This window comes from Helianthus annuus, chromosome 9 (assembly GCF_002127325.2).
Source record: "Helianthus annuus cultivar XRQ/B chromosome 9, HanXRQr2.0-SUNRISE, whole genome shotgun sequence".
Classification (NCBI taxonomy): domain Eukaryota; kingdom Viridiplantae; phylum Streptophyta; class Magnoliopsida; order Asterales; family Asteraceae; genus Helianthus; species Helianthus annuus.
In genome coordinates, this window is record NC_035441.2 from 150,849,880 (window position 1) to 150,872,023 (window position 22,144).

Genomic DNA, 22,144 nt, shown 5'->3' on the forward strand with positions numbered 1-22,144 from the left:
CCAATGATTCGTGAAGCTTTCCTTGCATTCTTGATAGCAAATTGGTAAATCAACTCTTCACAGTTTAAATCATACCCGAATTCTTTTACGGTAACTAAACAAATGTACCATCAAACAAATGTACCAGAAGTTTGTTTCTCGTTAATTGCGAATGTTCACGAGTGTTAAAAATTACAAAAATCAGTAATTTAAGATGCCTACCTCTCAACAAGCGACGGAGATAAGGGATCGTGATGTTGAACAACCAATTAGGCTCGACCAAATGCAGTCTAAATTGGTTATTTAGTTGGACTGAGACGAAGGCGGCGGGCTGGCGGCGATGGTCATGAGCAGAAGCGGTGGTTGATGGTCGGAGTACGGTGGTTTAGGCGTGCTCCGAATACGGTGTTGGTTGAGAGACGGAGTTGTGTTGGTCGGAGATGGTGGAATGGAGGTTGTAGGATGGTGGTGATTTGGGTGATTTGGGCGTGGGATATGAGAAAAAAGAAGAATGCGCAGGTTTTAGGGTTTACCCAGAGAAACCCATCCTGACGCACGATGTTATTTTGTTATTTTTTAAAGTTACCCATCTTGACCCTCTTAACAATTCTTGTTAACCCAACTTAACCCATCTACTACAAGAATAATACCCATCCTAACCCAAAGTTGAATGTATGGGTTGATTTTGTTGGATCTAAATATAACCCCAAGTCCCTCATCAACCAATTCATTATCAAATGGTTGAACTTGCTATTTCTATAAATAGGTATAAAGTTTGTATTTTAAAAGATAACTAGTAACAAGACCCGCGCGAGCGCGGCGCGGGTACTTCGCAAATATCGAACGGATTAGCCCAAGTGTTATGTGATGTGTTAACCATATGAAAACGCACGTTTTGACGTATCCGATTGAAGTCAATGTATCCTATAGTTGCATTGCTATCGGATTAAAGCGTAACGTAAATCGAATTTATACCGTATAATCATAACGTATTATACGCGACCCGACTAACTCGAATTTATATCTTTAAGCCAAAAACTCTCGAGGGGTCAAAGTAGCATTTACAAAGTTCATAAAAAGTTAAGTGGTTAAAAATTGCATTTCCTAAACTTAAGGGCTAAGAAAGTGTAAAGATAAAATTTGATAAAGTTTTTGGGTAAGAAGGAAACTATAACAAAGTTGGAGCTGAAAAGGAAACTACCACAAAGTTGGGGTGTCAAAAGCAAACTATTTGTAAAATGTAGTAGTTTAGGGACTAAATTTGCCATTTTATGAAACTTTGATGGTACCAAAGTCAAGGGGCTAAAATTGCAACATCGTGAAAGTATGGGGGATGGGGAGGCAAAGCCGGTGGGGGTTCCACTGACTTTGTCTTTTGACGAGTGGAAACATATAGTAAGACAAAACACGATTCGTAAAACGCAGTGCGTAAAAGACAATTACAAAAAAAAGTGTAAAACACAAAGGTAGATACAAAGTGTAAAACACAGTGCCTAAGAGATTTCGTAAAACACAATGCATTGGCATTTGCAAAAGTAGGAGTTGTAGTCTAGTGGTTACAATTGCAATTTTTTTTAAAGTTGGGCGGGTGTAAAAATGAAGTAATAGTACAAGGGGTAAAAAAACAAATTCTAAAAAAGACAAAGTGTAAAAGAAGAGAGTTGGTGCGTAACTATATGTAAGAGCTAAGGGGGTGTTGGTGGAAATGTAAAAGAAGAGGGTTGGTGCGTAACTATGTAAGAGCTAAGGGGTGATGGTGGAAAACCAAAGTAGAGGGTTGGTGCTGGCAAAGTTTGAAAGATGAAGTTGTGGTTTTGAAAATTCAAAGTAAAAGATTTAGGGACTAAATTTGCCATTTTATGAAACTTTAAAGGTTACAAAGCCAAGGGGCCAAAATTGCAATATCATGAAAATAGGGGGGCAAGGAGGCAAAGCCGGTGGGAAAACCACCGACTTTGTCCTTTAAGATTGTATAGAATGTCCAATTAAAGAACCTCATCTTTATCAGTTTCAACGACTAAACCATCTCCTCCAAGAGTATTGAAAATTTAATATACCGTATAGCGCTACCACAAACTGGTGAGGTGGCAGTTTGAACCCATGTATGTCTTACATCTAACAGGTCAAATGGTTTAACAAAAAGGAGAATGGATCAAATGGGTCAAACAAGTTGGAAGCTATATGTATTGTACTCAAATTCTTAAAGACCTCCTAAAATGCGTTTATTATTATTTTTGTACGGCTAACTCACGCACCCTCTAAACCTACTCCTAAATCTTCAAAAAAAAAAAATCACAGGACTAGAACCCTCAACCTTGGTTTAAAAAAGCGTGCTTAAGCGCAAAGCGCATCTAGGCGCAAACCCCATCGCCTTGTGTGACATAAGGCGCACGATGTATAAGAAGCGCAACTGAGGCGCGCTTTTTAGGGTGAAAATCGACCTAAGGCGCAGCTAAGGCGCACGCTTTTTGTACAACAAGCTTTTTATGTTGTACATTTATGTTTTTTTCATTTTAAAACATATATAAAGCTTAATTATAGCTAAATCATAGGTGTTGGATGCTAAACACTTATGGGATATATAAAATAAATTATATAATCACTTTGCGCTTTGTGTACGAAAAGCTCACCGCTTTTGCGCTTCGCTTTTTAAAAATCGGTTTTAGACCTCATATTTTTGTGTGCTTCCCGCTTTTTTAAACCAAGCCCTCAATCACATAAGGAGGTAAACCTTGATACCACTAGGCTACAAGCCCTTTATCTTAAGATACTTTTATTAATAGAAGATCTAACTAATTTAGTTAAGTCATATTGTACACATATATAACTTTAAAAATAGAAGAAATGAACAAAAAGAGTGAGTGTAGGTTGGCCTAGCCCGTAATTTGACCATTTTGACCCATTACTCAAATCCACCCATTCAGCCACCGCTATCAAAAAGGCAAATGAAGATATTTTCTAACATGTTCACTTACCAATTTGGCTAATGCTTGCATCTTGTTATTCATACAAGTTTAGGTACCTTAGGTAATCATGCAAAAGGGGCATATTTGATATTTTTTTTATAAGTTTAGGACTTCAACACGCAAAAAAAAAAAAGAAAATTTTGTTAAAAACATGTATGATTTTTTTTTTTGAGTAAATTGCGGTTTTGGGCCTTGGGGTTTAGTGGTTATTGCTATATTTTACAAAATCCAAATGTTTTGCAATTTTCATGCTGAGGTATCTTTGTTATTTCGGTTTTGGTCCACCACATTAACTCCATCCAACTTATAGTTAAATCCTAGTCACATGAGAAGATGGTAGCCCGGATCCTGTTTGTAGCAAACAACGATACAGTGAGAATACAAGGTAAGTGTCCACCACACAACATGTTTGCTCTAAGAAAGGTAAAATTTTCAGATGGGGTGATATTATTGGTTTTCTTGTAGATATAAGCATACAAAAATTTATGATTTTACTAAAATAACTAACGTTAAGATGTATATGGAGCGGCCTTAAGATGTATATGTGCATTAACTGACATGAAAAAGAAAATAAATCCTACCAATATTTATATACTTTCACCGGGATACAAACCTACTACAATTCAAACATATAAATTTCAAAATTTAAAAACAGTAGATCCACTAAACTTTAATTAAAATAATAAACGAATTATCATCTTTTAAGTTCTTCTCCAAACCCTCGGTTTAAAAAAGTGCGCCTTAAGCGCGCTTAAGCGCAAAGCGCATCTAGGCGCAAACCCCATCGCCTTGTGTGACATAAGGCGCACGATGTACAAGAAGCGCAGCTGAGGCGCGCTTTTTAGGGTGAAAATCGACCTAAGGCGCAGCTGAAGCGCACGCTTTTTGTACATGGGGTATTTCTATGCTTCTGAGTGTTGTACAACGGGCCTTTTATGTTGTACATTTATGTTTTTTTTTCATTTTAAAACATATATAAAGCTTAATTATAGCTAAATCATAGGTGTTGGATGCTAAACACTTATGGGATATATAAAATAAATTATATAATCACTTTGCACTTTGCGTACGAAAAGCTCACCGCTTTTGCGCTTCGCTTTTTAAAAATCGGTTTTAGACCTCATCATTTTTGTGCGCTTCCCGCTTTTTTAAACCAAGTCCAAACAACACCATAAGAATTAGCGTACCGCGCTTAATAAATCCCTATAACAGGTTATTTAAATAATACCTTGGTTTCTTCATTTTTAATGGTTATTTTCCAAAATACCCTTTGCACATATATGCCTCTCATGTGACCATGATTTAACTATAAGTTAGATGGAGTTAGTGTGGTGGACCAAAACCGCAATAAAATAGAAACCTTGGTATGAAAATTGCAAGACAATTTAATTTTGTAAAATATAGCAATAACCACTAAACCACAAGGGCCAAAACTGCAATTTACTCTTTTTTTTTTTAATTTTCATGTAAAAATAAAGTCCAAGGACTTATGTATTAGTTCAATGAAAGTCATGGAACAATTTTAATAGACATGGAAAATTGGCACGTCAGGCAAGTCGGGTAACAAGAATCAGGTAAAAAGGAAGTAATTTTACAGTCCAGAATCTCTATTGTTATATAAACAAGGGTCAATATTATTAGAACACATATACTATATCAATCATACTCTAACCTGTTTAAAAATGATTTATAAGATTTTACGAAGTTAAAAAGAATTGTTTGGACACGTTACCCGAATCAATAGATCCTAAAGTAAATAGGTCAAAGTTGCCAACTATAGTACTTTGTTATAACATGAGATGAGAAGTTATTACCTCTTTGACGATAAATTTCAACACGTCAAAAAATCTGCCAACAGCTGAGCTGGGACCCCTTGTGGGGTACTCAAATGCCATAAACTTCAACCAGGTGTGTCATATGGAAGGGCTTTCAGTGGCTTCATTGCCACCTCAGCAAATTCTTCCGCTTCAAAAGCATCTATAACAACTATAAGACCTAAACAAGCATCCATGATTAAGGTGAGAATTTTTTTACTTATTTTAATATATAAACTACCAGAAAAGCGGTTTCTCTAAGATAAACTTAACATATCCAGTAAGTCAGTAACTGCCCCAGTACTGTACTTCGAGACAAGTTTGTCGAATATGTGTGTCATAGCATTATTGCATAATCTGTTTCAGTTTCCGGTAGCTCCAGGGGGTTGAGGACTGTTACAGGTTTGAACCAACATATAGGATGACTACAAAAAGCAATGACGGAAGAAAAACTAGTTGAAGTGGCAAAATGGGCGGCCCAGAAATCGAGTCAAAACAGGTCGGATTGGGTTGGCCTAAAACACTTTTTTATGAATCGATAGTGCCTAATTATGATTACAAATATCGTATTATCTTAAAGAGAATCTATTTACTTGAATAGAATGACTTTAGTGGGTTTATACATTATAACACACATAACACATTGGACGTTTTTCAACCCGTTCATCCCATTTGATAAGCTTTTTTTCCACTAATGCTAAAATATTTCCCTGAGTCCCCATCGATCATATCATTTTCGAAGGGTGGAAATTGCCACCTCTAAAAACAAGTAAAAAGTTTGAGCCACATAGAAGAACATGAAAATCAGCCATGACAAATGAATGTCAGGTATAAGAGGCAAAATGGGCAGCTCGGGGAACGAGCTAAAACATTTTTTGCACACAGGGCCTACACATTTTTTTTCATTATAAGCTTTTTTTTGTTCGAGATAAAATATAAACCCCAGTCCCCCATCAATCAGTTTGTTATTAAATGGTCCAAATTGCCACCTCTGTATAAACACTGCCCAGATTATATTATAAAAAAAAAAAAACTTTTTGAATAGAGCCATATGCATCAAATAATAAAAATGCATAACTGTGGCACACAATATCATCTCTAGGTTGACCAGTAATACTATCACGAACCTACACCTAAAATGGTGAGGTGGCAATTTCAACCCATATGTGTCTTACATCTAACAGGGCAAATAGTCTAAAATAAATGGTTTAATAAACAAGAAAATAGGTTGAATAGATCAAAAAGATTGACCGTTTTGACCCATTACCCAACCCATCCATTTGGCTGCCTCTATCAAAAAGATACAAGAAGATAACTCCTAACATGTTCACTTACCAGTTTGGCTAATAATTGCATTTTGTTTTTCGTATGAGGTTAGGGACCCATACACGCAGAAGAAACATATTTAATAATCTTATTTTTATAAGTTGATAGACTTCAACACGCAAAATCAAGAATAAATTTGTTAAAAATAACGTCCGGAGATTTTTTAGTTGGAAATAGTCATGTTAAAATGAAGTCTAGGGACTTATATAGTCATGTAGGAGTTCAACGAAAGACATGGTATGATATTAACAAAGGTGGAAATTGGCACGTCGGACAAGTCAGGTAACAAGATCGAAATGAACCACTTTGTCCAATACGATTACAACATTTAATATTATTTCACTTAACACCCTAATCTGTTTAATAAAAACGTTTTAGAACATTTTACATACTAAAAATACCAATTGGACCATTTGGCAAATGTAACCCAAATCAACTGATCTAATAGTTAATGGGTCAAATTTGCCGACTCTAGTACTCTGTAATAACATGAGATGAGAATTATTACCTCTTCGACGATAAACTTCAAGGCGTTAGAAAATTCTGCCAACAGCTAAGGTGGGCCCCTTATGGTTTCTCAATGCCATAAGGTTTGACCAGATGTATCATATGGAAGGGCATTCGATGACTTGGTTCCGCTTCAGAAGCATCTACAACAACAATGATGTAAACAAGCATCCATGATTAAGGTGGGAGATTTTTTAATTTTTTTTAATATATAATCTACTAGAAAAAGCAGCTTTCTCTAAGATAAGCTTCATAGCATTTACTGCATAGCATAATATGTTTCAGATTTGAACTAACATACATGAATACAAAAAAAAAGCCACAATGGAAGAACAAACATGTAGATGTGGAAGGCCCGAATACCGAGCCAAAATAGGTCTGATTGGGTTGGCTTGAAACACTATTTTATGAATAATTAGTGTCTTAAGTATGATTACAATATTGTGTTATTTCTTTATAAATCACTTTACTAGAACAGAATGAGTTAGGAGGGTTTATACATTATAGTATACATTGGGTATTTTTTCAACCCATTCATCCCATTTGACCCGTTTCAATATAAAAGCTATTTTTCCGCTAGAGATATGAAATAAACCCCGAGTCCCCCAATTGACCAATTCATGTTCGAATAGTCAAAATTGACATCTTTAAAAACAGGTCAAAAGTTGGTACTTTATAAAATTATTTCCAAATGAAGAAAACTCTAAGATAGAATGTGGACTTTTTACCAGCAGAGTTTTTCTCTGCAAGTGGCTCATACTTGACTTCCTTAGATACAGACTATGCAGTTAATATCGGTGATATATATCACATATCCGATTTTTTACCGCATTAACTGCATAGGATACAGAACTGATATCATGGTTCTTTAGTAGGTTCCCATAATGGCAAATATACAAATAATATAAAATGGATTACTTTGGAAAAATAACTAGTAATTACAGTGTATGATATCCAAACTGGCTTTAAAAGAAGCTATAAAGGTTTCATAGCTTGAAAAAATAAACATGTTTACCATATACAAATAACAAAACCTATAGTTACGATTTACGAATGCAACTAACCCCGTCATCATACACGCAACTCCTCAAAACACCAAATATATGGGGCTGCAGTAATATATATATATATATATATATATATATATTCAAGTCCACCTTATGAGTAATGTTGACATAAGAAAAAAAATTGTAGGCTAAGTCACCTTCAAAGAACCAACCATCACACCAACTTAGCACAATGTGTTTACAGCACTCGCCTAGACCACTCCATGATCAAAAATGACACGATTATATGTAAGCCTTTTGTATATGCTAGGACCTAAGGTCTTTGGTCCCTTCGCACCAAGAAAATGAAGTATTCGATCATAAGTTTAATGACATTTAGTACTATATAGCAGAACATTGCGATTCTACAAAGAAAATGTAGAATTTGATCATAAGTTTAATGACACTTTTGAACATTTAGTACCTTACCTCTTAATTTGAGTAAGAAGCGTTTCATCTTGATTTGCAATTCATATCCCCCAGAAAAAAATCAAGTAAAAACAACAATAGAAGTACAATAGTTCGTATCTTCAAAGAAGAATAAAAACAGCAGAAAAAGTTAAAAGCATAAAAACTGCAAGTTTTATACAAAGACAGGTTGAAATGAATTCTTAGGTGCTTTAGTAACAGCAGGCCTAGTTCTCAGGTGTGAGTTCAGTTTTGTAAAATATTATAAAAACTGTCAAACCACAAATCTATTACAATATATCAAAAAAATCTCATTACCAAGAAACAGAAGTTATGAAAATAACATAGCTAAAATCATCAAAAATGGTTGAAATGGGTTTATAGTCTTAGCCGATATTATATAGGTAGCTCTAGTAACAGCATTCCTATTTCTCAAATGTGAGTTCAATCTTATAATATACAATATAAAATTGTCAAACCACAAATCTATTATTAAACTACATGAAAGAATCTCATTACCAAGAAATAAAACTTATGAAAATAACGTAGTACCATTCATTAAAAACAAAATATCAACAGAAAGAACTTCATCAAGAAAGCAATCCACGCTACAATAACAACCTTCATCACCCAGTCAACCGCAAAGGACAAGCCTCAAAGTACAAAGGCAAACTGAAATGGGCTTTTAGGTGCTTTAGTAACGGGATTACAATTTCTCGAATGTGAGTTCACTCTTGTAAAATAGCATATAGTCAGGCAAAAGAGCTAATGCATTATTAAAAAAAAAAAAAACTCATTACTAAGAAATAAAAGTTATGAATATAACTTTACCCAAAAAAAATTATGAATATAACAATCAAAAATAGAATATCAACGAAAAGCACTTTATCAAGAAAGCAATTCACACCACAGTAGCAACCTTTGTCACCCATTCAACCGCAAAGTACAAGCCTCAAAGTACAAAGACAAGTTGAGATGGGTTCTAAGATACTCTAGTAGCTCTTGAATATGAGTTCAATTTTGTAAAATACCATATAAAACTATCAAACCACAAGGCTATTACATTATATAAAAAAATCTCATCACCAAGAAATAAAAGTTATATAAATAACATAGTCAAAATCATAAAAAATAGAATATCAAAAGAAAGAACTTCATCAAGAAAGAAATTTACGTTACGCTAGCAACCTTCGTCACCCAATCAACTGCAAAGTACAAGCCTCAAAGTACAAAGACAAGTTGAATTGGGTTCTTAGGTGCTCTGGAAACACCATTCCTATTTCTCGAAGTCAAAAACGACAAAAATAGAATATCAACTGGATGAACTTTATCAAGAAGGCAATTCACGTTACAGTAGCAAACTTCGTCGCCCAATCAACCGCAAAGTACAAGCCTCAAAGTACTAAGACAAGTTCAATTGGGTTTTAGGTGCGCTAGTAACGGCATTCCTATTTCTCAAATGTCAATTCAGTCTTGTAAAATACTATAAAAAGCTGTCAAACCATAGCATCATTATTGAAAAGTAATAAAACACGTACAAAATTAAGTATATAAAACATTTCCAATAATATGGGAGGGTGAAAACATTAAAACAATTTCTCAGTATGAACATTAAACCATGCAGCTAGCCAGAAAACGTAAAATCAAAGAGATTCAAAGAAGTTTCGAACAAAATACACGTAAATTACATCTAAAAATTCTCATTACCATAAAAAAGTTGAAAATAACAGAAAGAACTTCCATTAAGAAAGCAATCAATGCTACAAACACAACCTACGTACGCCCAATCAACTGCAAAGTACAAGCCTCAAGGTACAAAACAATTGAAATGGGTTTTTAGGTGTTCTTGTAACAGGATCACAAGTTCTCACATGTGAGTCCAGTCTTGTAAAACACCATATATAACAAGAAAAGTACACTAGTTTATGAATAAACAATTTGTTGACAGAACTACAAAATCAAATAAGTTTAGAATTTAAATTAAAAAAAAAAAAACAGCAGAAAACATCTACAATAATATGGGAGAGTTGAAAACATTAAAACAGCTGAGAGATGAAACAATTTCAATAATATGAAAGTGCTGAACAAGATAAATCACCTTGCAATAGCCTACATCTCATCAACCTCAGAGAAAAAGATACGTTGAAATCAGTGTATAGGTGTTCTAGAGAATTCCCAAGTTCTCAAGTGGGAAGTGAAACACTTCCAATAACAGGGGAGTGTTAAACAACATAACTTGATCAAGGAATTTCCAAATATAAGAGAAACAACAGATATAAATTGCAGAAAAAGATATACATTGCCAAAAAACAAAAAAAAATATGAAAATAACATAGTCAAAATCATCAAAAAAAATAGAATATCAACAGAAAGAACGTTGTCAAGAAAGCTATTCATGCCACAGTCTTGTAAAATTACAAATAATACATTGTCAAACAACAAAGCTATTACATCATATAAAATAAAATATCATTACCAAGAAATAGAAGTTATGAAATAGTCAAAGTCAACAACAAAAAGACCTTTATCACGAAAGCAATTCGCATTACAATAGCAACCTTCATCACCCAATCAACCGCAAAGTACAAGCCTCAATGTACTAAGACAAGTTGAATTGGGTTTTTAGGTGTGTTGGTAACAGAATTCCTATTTCTCGAAGTGAGCTCAGTCTTGTTGAAAAGCGAGTGAAAACAATAAAAGTACAATAGTTTATATTTCACTAAACTACAAAATCAAATAAGTTTAGAACTCAAATTCAAATACAATAAAAACAGAAGAAAACACCTACAATAATAAAGGAGTGTTGAAAACATTGAAAGGGGTGAAACAACTTCAATAAATATGGGAGTGTTAAACTAATATGGCTATCCAAAAAAAACGTAACATCGAGATTCAAGGATGTATAGAACAAAAACACACATGAAAATAACATAAAGAACTCCCATCAAGAAAGCAATCCATGCTACAATCACAACCTACGTACACCCAATCAACTGCAAAGTACAAGCCTCAAAGTACAAAACAATTGAAACGGGGATTTAGGTGTTCTTGTAACAGGATCACTAGTTCTCACATGTGAGTCCAGTTTTGTAAAACACCATATAAAACAAGAAAAGTACACTAGTTTATGAATAAACAATTTCTTCATAGAACTACAAAATCAAATAAATTAAGAATTTAAAATCAAAAAAGAAAAATAAGAACAGCAGAAAACATCTACAACAATATGAGAGTGTTGGAAACATTGAAACAACTGAGAGGTGAAACAATTTCAATAATATTTCTGGAAGTGAGTTCAGTCTTGTAAAATACAATATAAAAATGTCAAACCATAAAGCTGTTAAAATATATATAAATAATCCCATTACCAAGAAATAAAAAAAAATGATAGTAACATAATACAAATCATCAAAAAGATCAAAAGAGAGAACTTTATCAAGAAAGCAATTCACGTTACAGTAGCTACCTTCGTCACCAATCAACCGCAAAGTACAAACCTCAAAGTACAGTGGCAGGTTAAAATGGGGTTTTAGGTGCTCCGGTAACAGTGTTGCTATTTCTCGAAGTGAGCTCAGTCTTGTTAAAAACCAAGTAAAAACAACAATAAAAGAACAACAGTTTGTACTTCACAAAACTATAAAATCAAACAAGTTTAACATTCAAATTCAAGAAAAATAAAAACAACAGAAAAAATCTACAATAATAAGTAAATTTTGAAAATATTGAAATAACTGAGAAGTGAAACGGTTTCAACAATACAGGAGTGCCAAAAAAAACGTAAAATCAAACGAATTCAGGAAAGTATAGAACAAACAAACGTGAAAATAACATAAAGAACTTCCATCAAGAAAGCAATACAAGCTACCATCACAACCTACATACACCCAATCAAGTGCAAAGTACAAGCCTCAAAGTACAAAACAATTGAAATGGGCTTTTAGGTGTTCTTGTAACAGGATCACAAGTTCTCACATGTGAGTTTAGTCTTGTAAAACATCATATAAAACAAGAAAATTACGATACTTTATAAGTTAAACAAGCCCTTCATAATACTAGAAAATCAAACAAGTTTAGAAGTCAAGTTAAAAACAAAGGAAAAGACTGATATAAAACTATCGAACCAAAAGACTATTACATTATATAAAAAAAATCCCATCACCAAGAAATAAAAGTTATATAAAACATAGTCAAAATCATCAAAAATATATCAAAAGAAAAAACTTTATCAAGAAAGCAATTCACGTTACAATAGCAACCTTCGTCACCCAACCAATCGCAAAGTACAAGCCTCAAAGTACAAAGACAAGTTGAATTGGGTTCTTAGGTGCTCTGGTAATGGAATTGCTATTTCTCGAAGTGAGTTCCGTCTTATAAAATACAATATAAAATTGTCAAACCATAAAGTTATTAAAATATATATATAAAATCTCATTACCAAGAAATAAAAAAAAAATATGATAGTAACATGGTAAAAATCATCAAAAAGATCAAAAGAGAGAACTTTATCAAGAAAGCAATTCACGTTACAGTAGCTACCTTCGTCACCAATCAACCGCAAAGTACAAGCCTCAAAGTACAGTGACAAGTTAAAATGGGGTTTTAGGAGCTCCGGTAACAGTGTTGCTATTTCTCTAAGTGAGCTCAGTCTTGATAAAAACAACAATAAAAGAACAACAGTTTGTACTTCACAAAACTATAAAATCAAACAAGTTTAACATTCAAATTCAAAAACAATAAAAACAATAGAAAACATCTACAATAATATGGGAGTTTTGAAAACACTGAAATAACTAAGAAGTGAAACAATTTCAACAATATTGGAGTGCCAAAAAAAGAAAACGTAAAATAAAACGAATTAAGGAAAGTATAAAACAAACAAACCTGAAAATAACAGAAAGAACTTCCATTAAGAAAGCAATCCATGCTACAAACACAACCTACGTACACCCAATCAACTACAATGTACAAGCCTCAAAGTACAAAACAATTGGAATGGGTTTTTAGGTGTTCTTGTAACAGAATCACAAGTTCTTACATGTGAGTTCAGTCTTGTAAAACACCATATAAAACAAGAAAATTACGATACTTTATAACTTAAACAAGCCCTTCATAATACTACAAAATCAAATAAGTTTAGAAGTCAAGTTAAAAACAAAGGAAAATACTGATATAAAACTATCGAACCAAAAAGCTATTACATTATATAAAAAAAAATCTCATCGCCAAGAAATAAAAGTTATATAAAACATAGTCAAAATCATAAAAAATATATCAAAAGAAAAAACTTTATCAAGAAAGCAATTCACGTTACAATAGCAACCTTCGTCACCCAACCAACCGCAGAGTACAAGCCTCAAAGTACAAAGACAAGTTGAATTGGGTTCTTAGGTGCTCTGGCAATGGAATTCCTATTTCTCGAAGTGAGTTCCGTCTTATAAAATACAATATAAAATTGTCAAACCATAAAGCTATTAAAATATATATAAAAAATCTCATTACCAAGAAATAAAAAAAAATAAGATAGTAACATAGTAAAAATCATCAAAAAGATCAACGAGAGAACTTTATCAAGAAAGCAATTCACGTTACAGTAGCTACCTTCGTCACCAATCAACCGCAAAGTACAAACCTCAAAGTACAGTGGTAGGTTAAAATGGGGTTTTAGGTGCTCCGGTAACAGTGTTGCTATTTCTCGAAGTGAGCTCAGTCTTGTTAAAAACCAAGTAAAAACAACAATAAAAGAACAACAGTTTGTACTTCACAAAACTATAAAATCAAACAAGTTTTTCAAATTCAAGAACAATATAAACAACAGAAAAAATCTGCAATAATAAGTGAATTTTGAAAATATTGAAATAACTGAGAAGTGAAACGATTTCAACAATACGGGAGTGCCAAAAAAAAAGAAAACGTAAAATCAAACGAATTCAGGAAAGTATAGAACAAACAAACGTGAAAATAACAAAAAGAACTTCCATCAAGAAAGCAATACAAGCTACGATCACAACCTACGTACACCCAATCAAGTGCAAAGTACAAGCCTCAAAGTACAAAACAATTGAAATGGGTTTTTAGGTGTTCTTGTAACAGGATCACAAGTTCTCACATGTGAGTTCAGTCTTGTAAAACACGATATAGAACAAGAAATGTACAATAGTTTATAAATAAAACAATATCTTCATAGAACTACAAAATCAAATAAGTTTAGAATTTCAATTCAAAACTAAAATAAGAACAAGCAGAAAACATCAAAAATAATATGGTTGTGTTGAAAACATTAAACCAATTGAGAAGTGAAACAACTTCAATAATATGAGAGTGCTGAACAAACGCGGCTAGCAAAAAAACGTAAAATCAAAAAGATTCAGGAAGGTATAGAACAATAACAAACGTGAAAACAACATAAAGAACTTCCATCGAGAAAGCAATACATGCTACATACACAACATACATACGCCCAACCAACTGCAAAGTACAAGTACATAACAATTGGAATGGGTTTTCATGTGTTCTTGTAACGGGATCACAAGTTCTCACATGTGAGTTCAGTATTATAAAACACCATACAAAACAAGAAAATTCACAAAACTACAAAATCAAATAAGTTTAGAAGTCGAGCTCAAAACAAAGGAAAAGACTGAAAAAACAAGAGAAAATGGTTGCGATTTGTTTAAAAATTTAAAAAAGATCAAGATTATCTTTACAAACCCTACAGATCTGATCACTAATCAACCCAGAAAATTAACAAATCCAAAAGATCAAGATTAACGTAAATCCTTGCAGAAGAAACTTACCAGTTAATTAATTCTACGGCAGACCAAGAACACGTCAGATGATCGTCAAATTCCATGATTAAAAAACCTTAAACTCGCAATTCTCACAAAACCCTGCAAATTCTTGTTTATTTCAAAACAAATCAAAGATCAACTGATGTATAGTGGGGTTTTGTAACGTACAATTGAAAGGAAGAAAGATAAACTGGTTGTCGTACCTGGTGATTCTCGACGACATCAAATTGACTGAAAAAACCCTAGACACTCGAAGAGGGGTTTTTAAGATCAGACATATGAAACAGCCGATGTACTCTGCAATTGAGAAACCCTAAATAAACCCGCAATTCTTGTTTTCTCTAAATAAATCGCTAATTAATCAAACAAAAGGGTTCGGGTGATTTAGGATCCAGCTAGGGTTCATAAATATAAATATGAAAGAGGCGCTTGATTTACGATTGTGCGCGAATATTTAGCGCGACCGTTGGAGTCGGGTTTATTAAATTTTATTTAAAATCATGTGAAGTACTGGTTTGAATAAAAGTTTTTTTGAAACGGCCAATAAAAATATTATTTCGAAGAAGTTGCGGGTTCGAACCTGTGCAGTTGTCGTTCCCACTCGTTTCCCTGCCTTCTTTCCTTCGTTTCTGACCAGGACTGGAGGGACCGCCTGCCTCAACCTGACGAGACCGGGGTTGCAGGCCCAGCTAACGTGTCTGGTCATACACGTTTTTTGCAAATGAGTTATGACACAAATATTTGTTAAAAACAACATATTCTTCGGTGTGTGTTTTAAATCTCATCAAGTAAAGATAAACTTGATTCAAAACTGCAAAACTATAAAATTATACGAAACTGAACAAAAAAAAATCAAAAGTTTTGCTTAACTTTTACTTGTTACATGTCTTTTTCTTTAATGTCATGACAGTTTCTTGTGTTCTATATAAAATAAAAGAGTTGAAAATAGATAAGCGTATATTTAAAGATTTAAATGGTTTTTGACAAATCTATTCAAGTGTTTTCTAAATTCTAACTATATTTGTTTAACATGAGTGCATTGTATAAATATGAAGTTTTCTAATATTGTATAAATTTGAAATTTTCTAACCTTTGTTTAGCCTCATAAGTTCATTAGTCCAAACTTAGTCCTTCCGTAGTGGAATGTGATATAACGTCAGAGGCCACCATAGCGTCTCCCCACACTGCCTCGAGGGGTGCCATACCCCTCCAAATTGTTTCTCCTGTAAAAGTTATAATGGGGTAACTAGATTTGGCTCTCTCACCTCCACACACATATATATACATACATATATAACCTCATATTCACATAATCCCCTATAACCCTCTATAACCCCCACATTTTACTTTTTTGTCATTTGTCACATTAACCCCCATAAAACGAGTTATGTGGTGTTACCACTACACATGGCCTGATAAACAATTTGATTTCGGTTTGTTTAATCTTTCAGCAGGTTTGTGTTGGTTTGTGTTTTTTTTTTTTTTTAATTTTCTTTATTCGTTTAGAATATAAACTAGCATGAACAAATGTACACCAATATGAACAGGAAAATGATACAAGTGTTTGTGCTTGTTCAGTTAAAGTTGAACAAAAGAAGACGAACAAACTTCCATTCGAGTGAATTCGGTTCTTTTATACGCTTATTTCCAACCAAAAACTCCTGTTAGTTTGCCCAAAATGACCCAACTTTCGAAAAGAAATTATAAAAATACTAACACAATGGGATTTTGTCAAAATATACCCAAGTGGCTTCTGTTACAACACAATGTATCAGGTATACTTTCGTTTTCAAAATTGAAATAGATGGATACAGAAATACAAAGAAAACTGACATACAGAAACTATCATAATCTCTTTTGAGTTTAACGTATAAGAGCAGTATAAGCCATGACACGTTGAGAAGGGTGATTAGGTCCCATATCTTCTCTCACTTGTTCTTGAAGATCCTGCATCCGAAACAGGCTCACGGGTCCATGAGGCTTGACTTGCATACGCACCATTAAAATCATCCGCCCGCATGTAACCTCCCCCACCACTCACCTGCATTGTTTCCATGTCAAAATGAATTAAAAACACTATATTTTGTATTTTATATATACATGCACATGCCTATATGTGGAAATGTTAACTTACAGTCTCCAAACATGCAGATAAAATGGTCATGCCAGGCAGTGCATCAATTCCATGCTGCTTTTGTTAAACAATAATTCAGGAGAAAATATACATATTTTAAAAAATCTCTTTAATGAAAGAGTAAATAGCATGCGTGGCTGTCTTTGTACTTGAGTCTTGTAAATAAAGCCACCGCAGCAGAACAATGTTGAAATGACAAAGAATCTGCTCCACCACATTTTGTTAATGAACACCTCAATTTTGTAAAGAGTTAAATGCTTGGTTGGTCCCTGTGGTTTGCAAAAATTTCATACTTGGTCCTAGTGGTTTACTAATTACACGCGTGGTCTCAAAAGTTGTCAAAAATGAACTCGGTTAGTCCCCTGGCCTAACCTCTGTTAAATTTCTCAGTTAACTATGTGTGAAATGACTATATTACCCCTGAACAATAACAGAAATAAAGAAAATATACAAAGAAAACTCATCTTCTTCAACCTTTAACACCAACTCATCTTCTTCAACCTTTAACACCACCGCCTCCTCCACCTTCACAACCCACAACAACCTGCAACTACCTCCACCACCACCGTATGCTTCTTCCTCCCCTTTCTCTCTATTCTTTACCAAAAAAGCTTCAATGGCAGCTGCATCCATCCAATCCCCATCTCCAGATCCCAAATTATCCGGATGGTGACCGGCTGTTGTCATGTCGATGTAGACCGAAATGGCTTCGTGGAAGTTGTTTGAATGAGTGTTGGAACGGAGCAGCTCGATCCATGAGGAGTATGAGCATGAATCTGATGTGGGTTTTTGATTTGATGAAGGGGGTTTTGAGGAAAAGCTTAAATTGTGTGGTTTGTGTTGGCGGTGGTGAATTTGTAAAGGGGGAGTAATTCTTAGTGTGGACATTGGTTGGTGAATTCAAAGCCAGTCACATAAAATGTATGCAGCAGTAGATCTAAGAAAATGGTATCCAAAGTCAACAGAAAAAAAGCAGAAACAAGCAGATGGTGATTAATTGAAATAATGTTTACCTTGAATCAGAAAGTGATGAGATTTATGCCTTTGCTTCTCCTGCCGATCAACCTGCAACTGTCTCCGAGAGAGAAGCTTTGGACTTGTGCGAGGTGAGTATTGAGATTACGGCATGTAAAATATTGTAAATCCAACCTATTTGAATATTGTAAATGCTTTTTTGGGATCTCGTGATGGGGATTGGATGGCTGCGATTGAATTTTTTTGGTGAAGAACAGAGAGAAAGAGGAGGAAGAAGAATACGGTGGTGGTGAAAGTAGTTGCAGGTTGTGGTGGGTTATGAAGGTGGAGGAGGCGGTGGTGTTAGAGGTTGGAGAAGATAGAGTCTTCTTTATATATTTTCTTTATTTCTTTTAATTGTTCAGGGGTAATATAGTCATTTTACACATAGTTAACTGAGAAATTTAACAGAGGTTAGGTTAGGGGACCAACCGAGTTCATTTTTGACAACTTTTGGGACCACGCGTGTAATTAGTAAACCACTAGGACCAAGTATGAAATTTTTACAAACCACAGGGACCAACCAAGCATTTAACTCTTTTGTAAATAACAATAAACCATCTTCAAATATGTGACAGGTCATGATAAAAGAATTGTGCAAATAAAGATAATTTACTTACATGCAAGAAAAGATTCCAAATAGAGCCCATCCTTTCGAAGATGTTCCTGCTTCATTTTGCTTGGATTCTAAATTATTAAGAAAAATCATTCATCAGATTAAATGATCCGTCGAAAGTGGATTTGCATCTCAAAAAGGGAGGAAGATAAAAAAACTGAACATTACCGCGCATTTTTGTAAGACTAAATTGGATGGGATCATAACCCTCCACTGGTATTGTTAGCTGAACCTCATACGGGTCATCACGTGCCGTTTGACCTGAATATACATAATGAATTCAGATATCCGAGTTGTAGAAGATGTAGACAGTGAAATATAGTTGAGGTGACGATTCTGACCCATTCGGGTTGCACGTTATCTTGAACGGGTCAAAAGGGTCAAATAAAAATACAGCTAAAACGGGTCAAATTGGTCATATGGATCAAAAGTCGCCAAAAGTGAGCTTTTAATGCATAAGGGCTCCTATATTAGATTATTATTTTACACACAGTCTGTTTATAAATGATTATACTTTAAGAGAAGTGTCTGGGAAACACGCCTCGACCCGTAATAACCCGTTTTGACCTCTAAAATATAGCAATAGAAGATTTTGTACAACTACAATTGATATTCAACAACGTTGGAGACAAAGTTGTCGGTGGACTCCCTGTTGATGCGGAGCCAGACAAAGTAACCTCCAAACCGGTCTTAGGAGAAACCTGGTAAAAATACAAAAAGAAAACTATCGTCAAATTGAAGCTAATCACTATAAACAAAATTAGTTTATGTACACGAATATACCGTAACAGTTGGTTTTTGAACTAATTGAGAAAGAGAAGCAACTGCAGTCATATACAGAGATACACGACTCTAGTCCGTATCAAAACTGCAAAATTAGTTTATGTACACGAATATTCCGCTTATGTTTTTTTTAGTTACCTAACATCCTCAATATACGCCTTACTCATGATTTGAATACACCAGATTCGCGTATTAAGGTACCAAAAATGAAGAAGCGTCTCGGTTGATAACATGATATCCTGCATTCGAGTTCTATAGCCCCTTCCGTTCCGCCAAAGAATATAAATATTAGACGGTTTCATATTTCAAGTCATGAAAAACCCCAAGGTTCCCTCACCTACTTGCCTTAATCCTTATTCATTTGTTATTTGAATTAAAAAAACATACAAATATTGCAATCGATGATGAGGCGTGATATTCCAAGAAACAAAGAGAGGTGTCTGCTGCACGAGTTATTACCTAACATGAGGCTCTTTTCCTCTGCTACACAAATGTAACAGATTCAAGTATCTTATGACTACGTGTGTGAATCAGAAATGAACTTAAAGGTATAATACACCTAAGAAAAATAGAAAGTGGCTACGTTTTGATGGATTTCTTATACAAATTCCGCTTACTTGAACAAAATTATAATGTTCTGAACCGGCAACAAAATAGTTGAAGCCCTCAAATTTGCCAAAACCAACATATCCCTGCAGTAAGCCCATACATATACAGTTGCCATCATTTACAAATAAAAAATTCAAAAGATATATATACACTTTCCATCACTTGAATATGAGATATTTTAAATGTTAAGCATTGTGAGAGCAACCACTTTCACTCACACATACAAAACATCAAAGTGGACTTTTTGTTGTCAAACTTAAAGGAAGTAAGGCACTAAAGGTTACCGATTGTGATCTCGTTTCCACATCTTTACAGAACCGAATCGCACAGTCAGTACTCTAAACAAATATCAGCCGCATTCAGCAGGGATTAAAAAACCCCATCTCAAATTACAACAACCATCAAGATTAATGACATTACCCCTCCATCATACTCGAACAGATGCCCATTCCAGTTACTCTGCAAAGAAAACAAATCTTTCCTTCACTACATAACCGCCATTTAAACTCCAAAAACATCATATAAAAACACTAATATTATTGCTATAAATACATATAAGCAGGATACAAAATCATAAATGTGACTAGAGTTGTCAAGAACATACATAGCAATTGGTTGCAGGCACCACCACTGAATCAACACTGCCTATTTGATACAGCAAGGCTGAAAATTAAACATAAAAAGATTAAATTTTTAGTTTCCAAAATGGAAAAAGAAATCAAACCCATAAATCTTAATTACTAATACACCATTTACCTGTAAACACGGTTAGGTAAAAACTGATCCTGCGGTTCATACTAAAATAAAGAAAAGTAAAGACTACAAAATATCAAGAAATGTTAATGTCAATGATTTGAGATTATGGTTTCATGGTTTGTTGGATAGATCAAGGGTTGTTATACCTGTTTTTTATGCAGGAACAACAAAATAGAGGAAGCAGGCGGAAATTGTCACAATGACATTGGATAAATGGATGATGATGATGGTTATCATTTATGGCATTTATACACTGTAGCACTCCTTCAAGTTTAACACAAGTGTGTGTTCTTGAATTTGTTGTGGGTTTTTAGGATTTGGGGGAAATGCCCATTTGTTAGGGTTTGGGTCGGTAATTTACGGTTCAAGATCGGATGCAAACAAAACAGTATTTAATCTTTTTTTCTAAAAAGTAAAAAGTAAAAAGGGCATTCGTATGACTTTTTCGAAGGGAGGTTGGCGGTTGGAGTATTGTTTGTGAGAAAACGTCATGCAAAAGCTAAGGGTTTTTCACATTGAGTTTTCTGATGGTGGGTTCCCCTAGAATTGGTGACATGTCAAGTCACCAGTGTTGTCTGTGATCACTGATGTGGGTGTCCTTTTATTTTACCTATGGGTGTAGAGCAGAATACAAACGCATGTGAACAAGGCCGATCCTAACTTGTTTAAATTTAGAGTTTTTTGACCAAAGCTTTGTTTTTTGACCAAAGCTTGAAGTCGACTTCTAAGTAAGTTTATAGTTCGAGTTTGGCCTAGTTTCAGCTTGTTTATTATATGTTTTTTTTTAATATTCTCTCTATGTATACACACGCCATTACCTTATGTAAAAAATAATAAACAAAATTTTGATGTCACATTTATTTTAGTTAGTGTATAAAGATTACATGTTTGTTTTGAGATAATAGACTTTGACCCAAATGTATGACCATAATTTGGTTGATTGGTTTTTGAGTTTTCTTTTCATATCTTTCTTGTTATATTCCAGAGCTATTGATCTCTTTTTAATATAATTGGATTCTTTAAAATTAAAGTGCCAATTAAAAAAATCTTACACGTTTAAGTTCAAAGGAGTCCAAAACTACACATACAAACATCCTTAGTACAATCTAGTTTACGGAGTAGTCTATGAAGGATGAGACTACTGCTTCAAAGCAAAGGTTGACTTTTCCGGTCAGCCGGAAAATACTGCTTCAAAGCATCAGCAGATAATCGGATGACCCATCTGTTGGTTCAGTTCTGTTTTAACGTGAGGGAAAACATGAAAACATACCTGTCACAGTAGACAGTGTAGTAGAGAATCCAGTCAGAGAAGATGACATCGAGTTCGACATAGTTGTCAGTGTGATCTGGTTCCTCCTTAGGGTGCTGACTGATGATGGTGATGATGAGAACCGAATA

The 22,144-nt window shown here is 34.2% G+C and overlaps 1 protein-coding gene and 2 long non-coding RNA genes across 8 annotated transcripts in view; all 3 read right to left on the bottom strand.

Moving 5' to 3' along the window:
- The window catches only part of LOC110908195, a 29,707-nt gene extending 14,440 nt beyond the window's left edge, over window positions 1-15,267 (bottom strand). For 4 of the 6 annotated variants that reach the window (XR_004867552.1, XR_002574266.2, XR_002574265.2 and 1 more), the window contains exons 1-4: window positions 15,038-15,267; window positions 14,841-14,942; window positions 6,594-6,735; window positions 4,760-4,940 (exon numbers count right to left, since the gene is read on the bottom strand). This is a non-coding gene — a long non-coding RNA (uncharacterized LOC110908195). Of the gene's footprint in view, window positions 1-2,750; window positions 3,294-4,759; window positions 4,941-6,593; window positions 6,736-14,840; window positions 14,943-15,037 lie in introns of those variants that run through there. The other 2 variants (XR_004867553.1, XR_002574267.2) reach the window with 2 other exon arrangements.
- Window positions 15,268-16,522: 1,255 nt separating this feature from the next.
- On the bottom strand, window positions 16,523-18,805 carry LOC110905356. The gene is made up of 5 exons (XM_022151165.2): window positions 18,767-18,805; window positions 18,603-18,669; window positions 17,109-17,172; window positions 16,969-17,025; window positions 16,523-16,875 (listed from the first exon to the last, which is right to left on the bottom strand). Exons 1-5 carry the CDS (start codon window positions 18,771-18,773, stop codon window positions 16,744-16,746), a joined length of 327 nt encoding a protein of 108 aa, XP_022006857.2. The 5' UTR covers window positions 18,774-18,805; the 3' UTR covers window positions 16,523-16,743.
- A 1,197-nt stretch (window positions 18,806-20,002) lies between these two features.
- On the bottom strand, window positions 20,003-20,593 carry LOC110905357. Its single transcript, XR_002573050.2, has 4 exons — window positions 20,558-20,593; window positions 20,411-20,449; window positions 20,275-20,328; window positions 20,003-20,073 (listed from the first exon to the last, which is right to left on the bottom strand). It is a non-coding gene; the product is annotated as an uncharacterized LOC110905357 (long non-coding RNA).
- Window positions 20,594-22,144: the final 1,551 nt, after the last annotated feature.

Coding starts and splice junctions, on each gene's coding strand:
- LOC110905356 (XM_022151165.2), bottom strand. Junction 17,173..18,602: donor TTTGGAATCTTTTCTTGCAT/GTAAGTAAATTA, acceptor GTGGTGGAGCAG/ATTCTTTGTCATTTCAACAT. Junction 17,026..17,108: donor ACAAGACTCAAGTACAAAGA/CAGCCACGCATG, acceptor GTTTAACAAAAG/CAGCATGGAATTGATGCACT.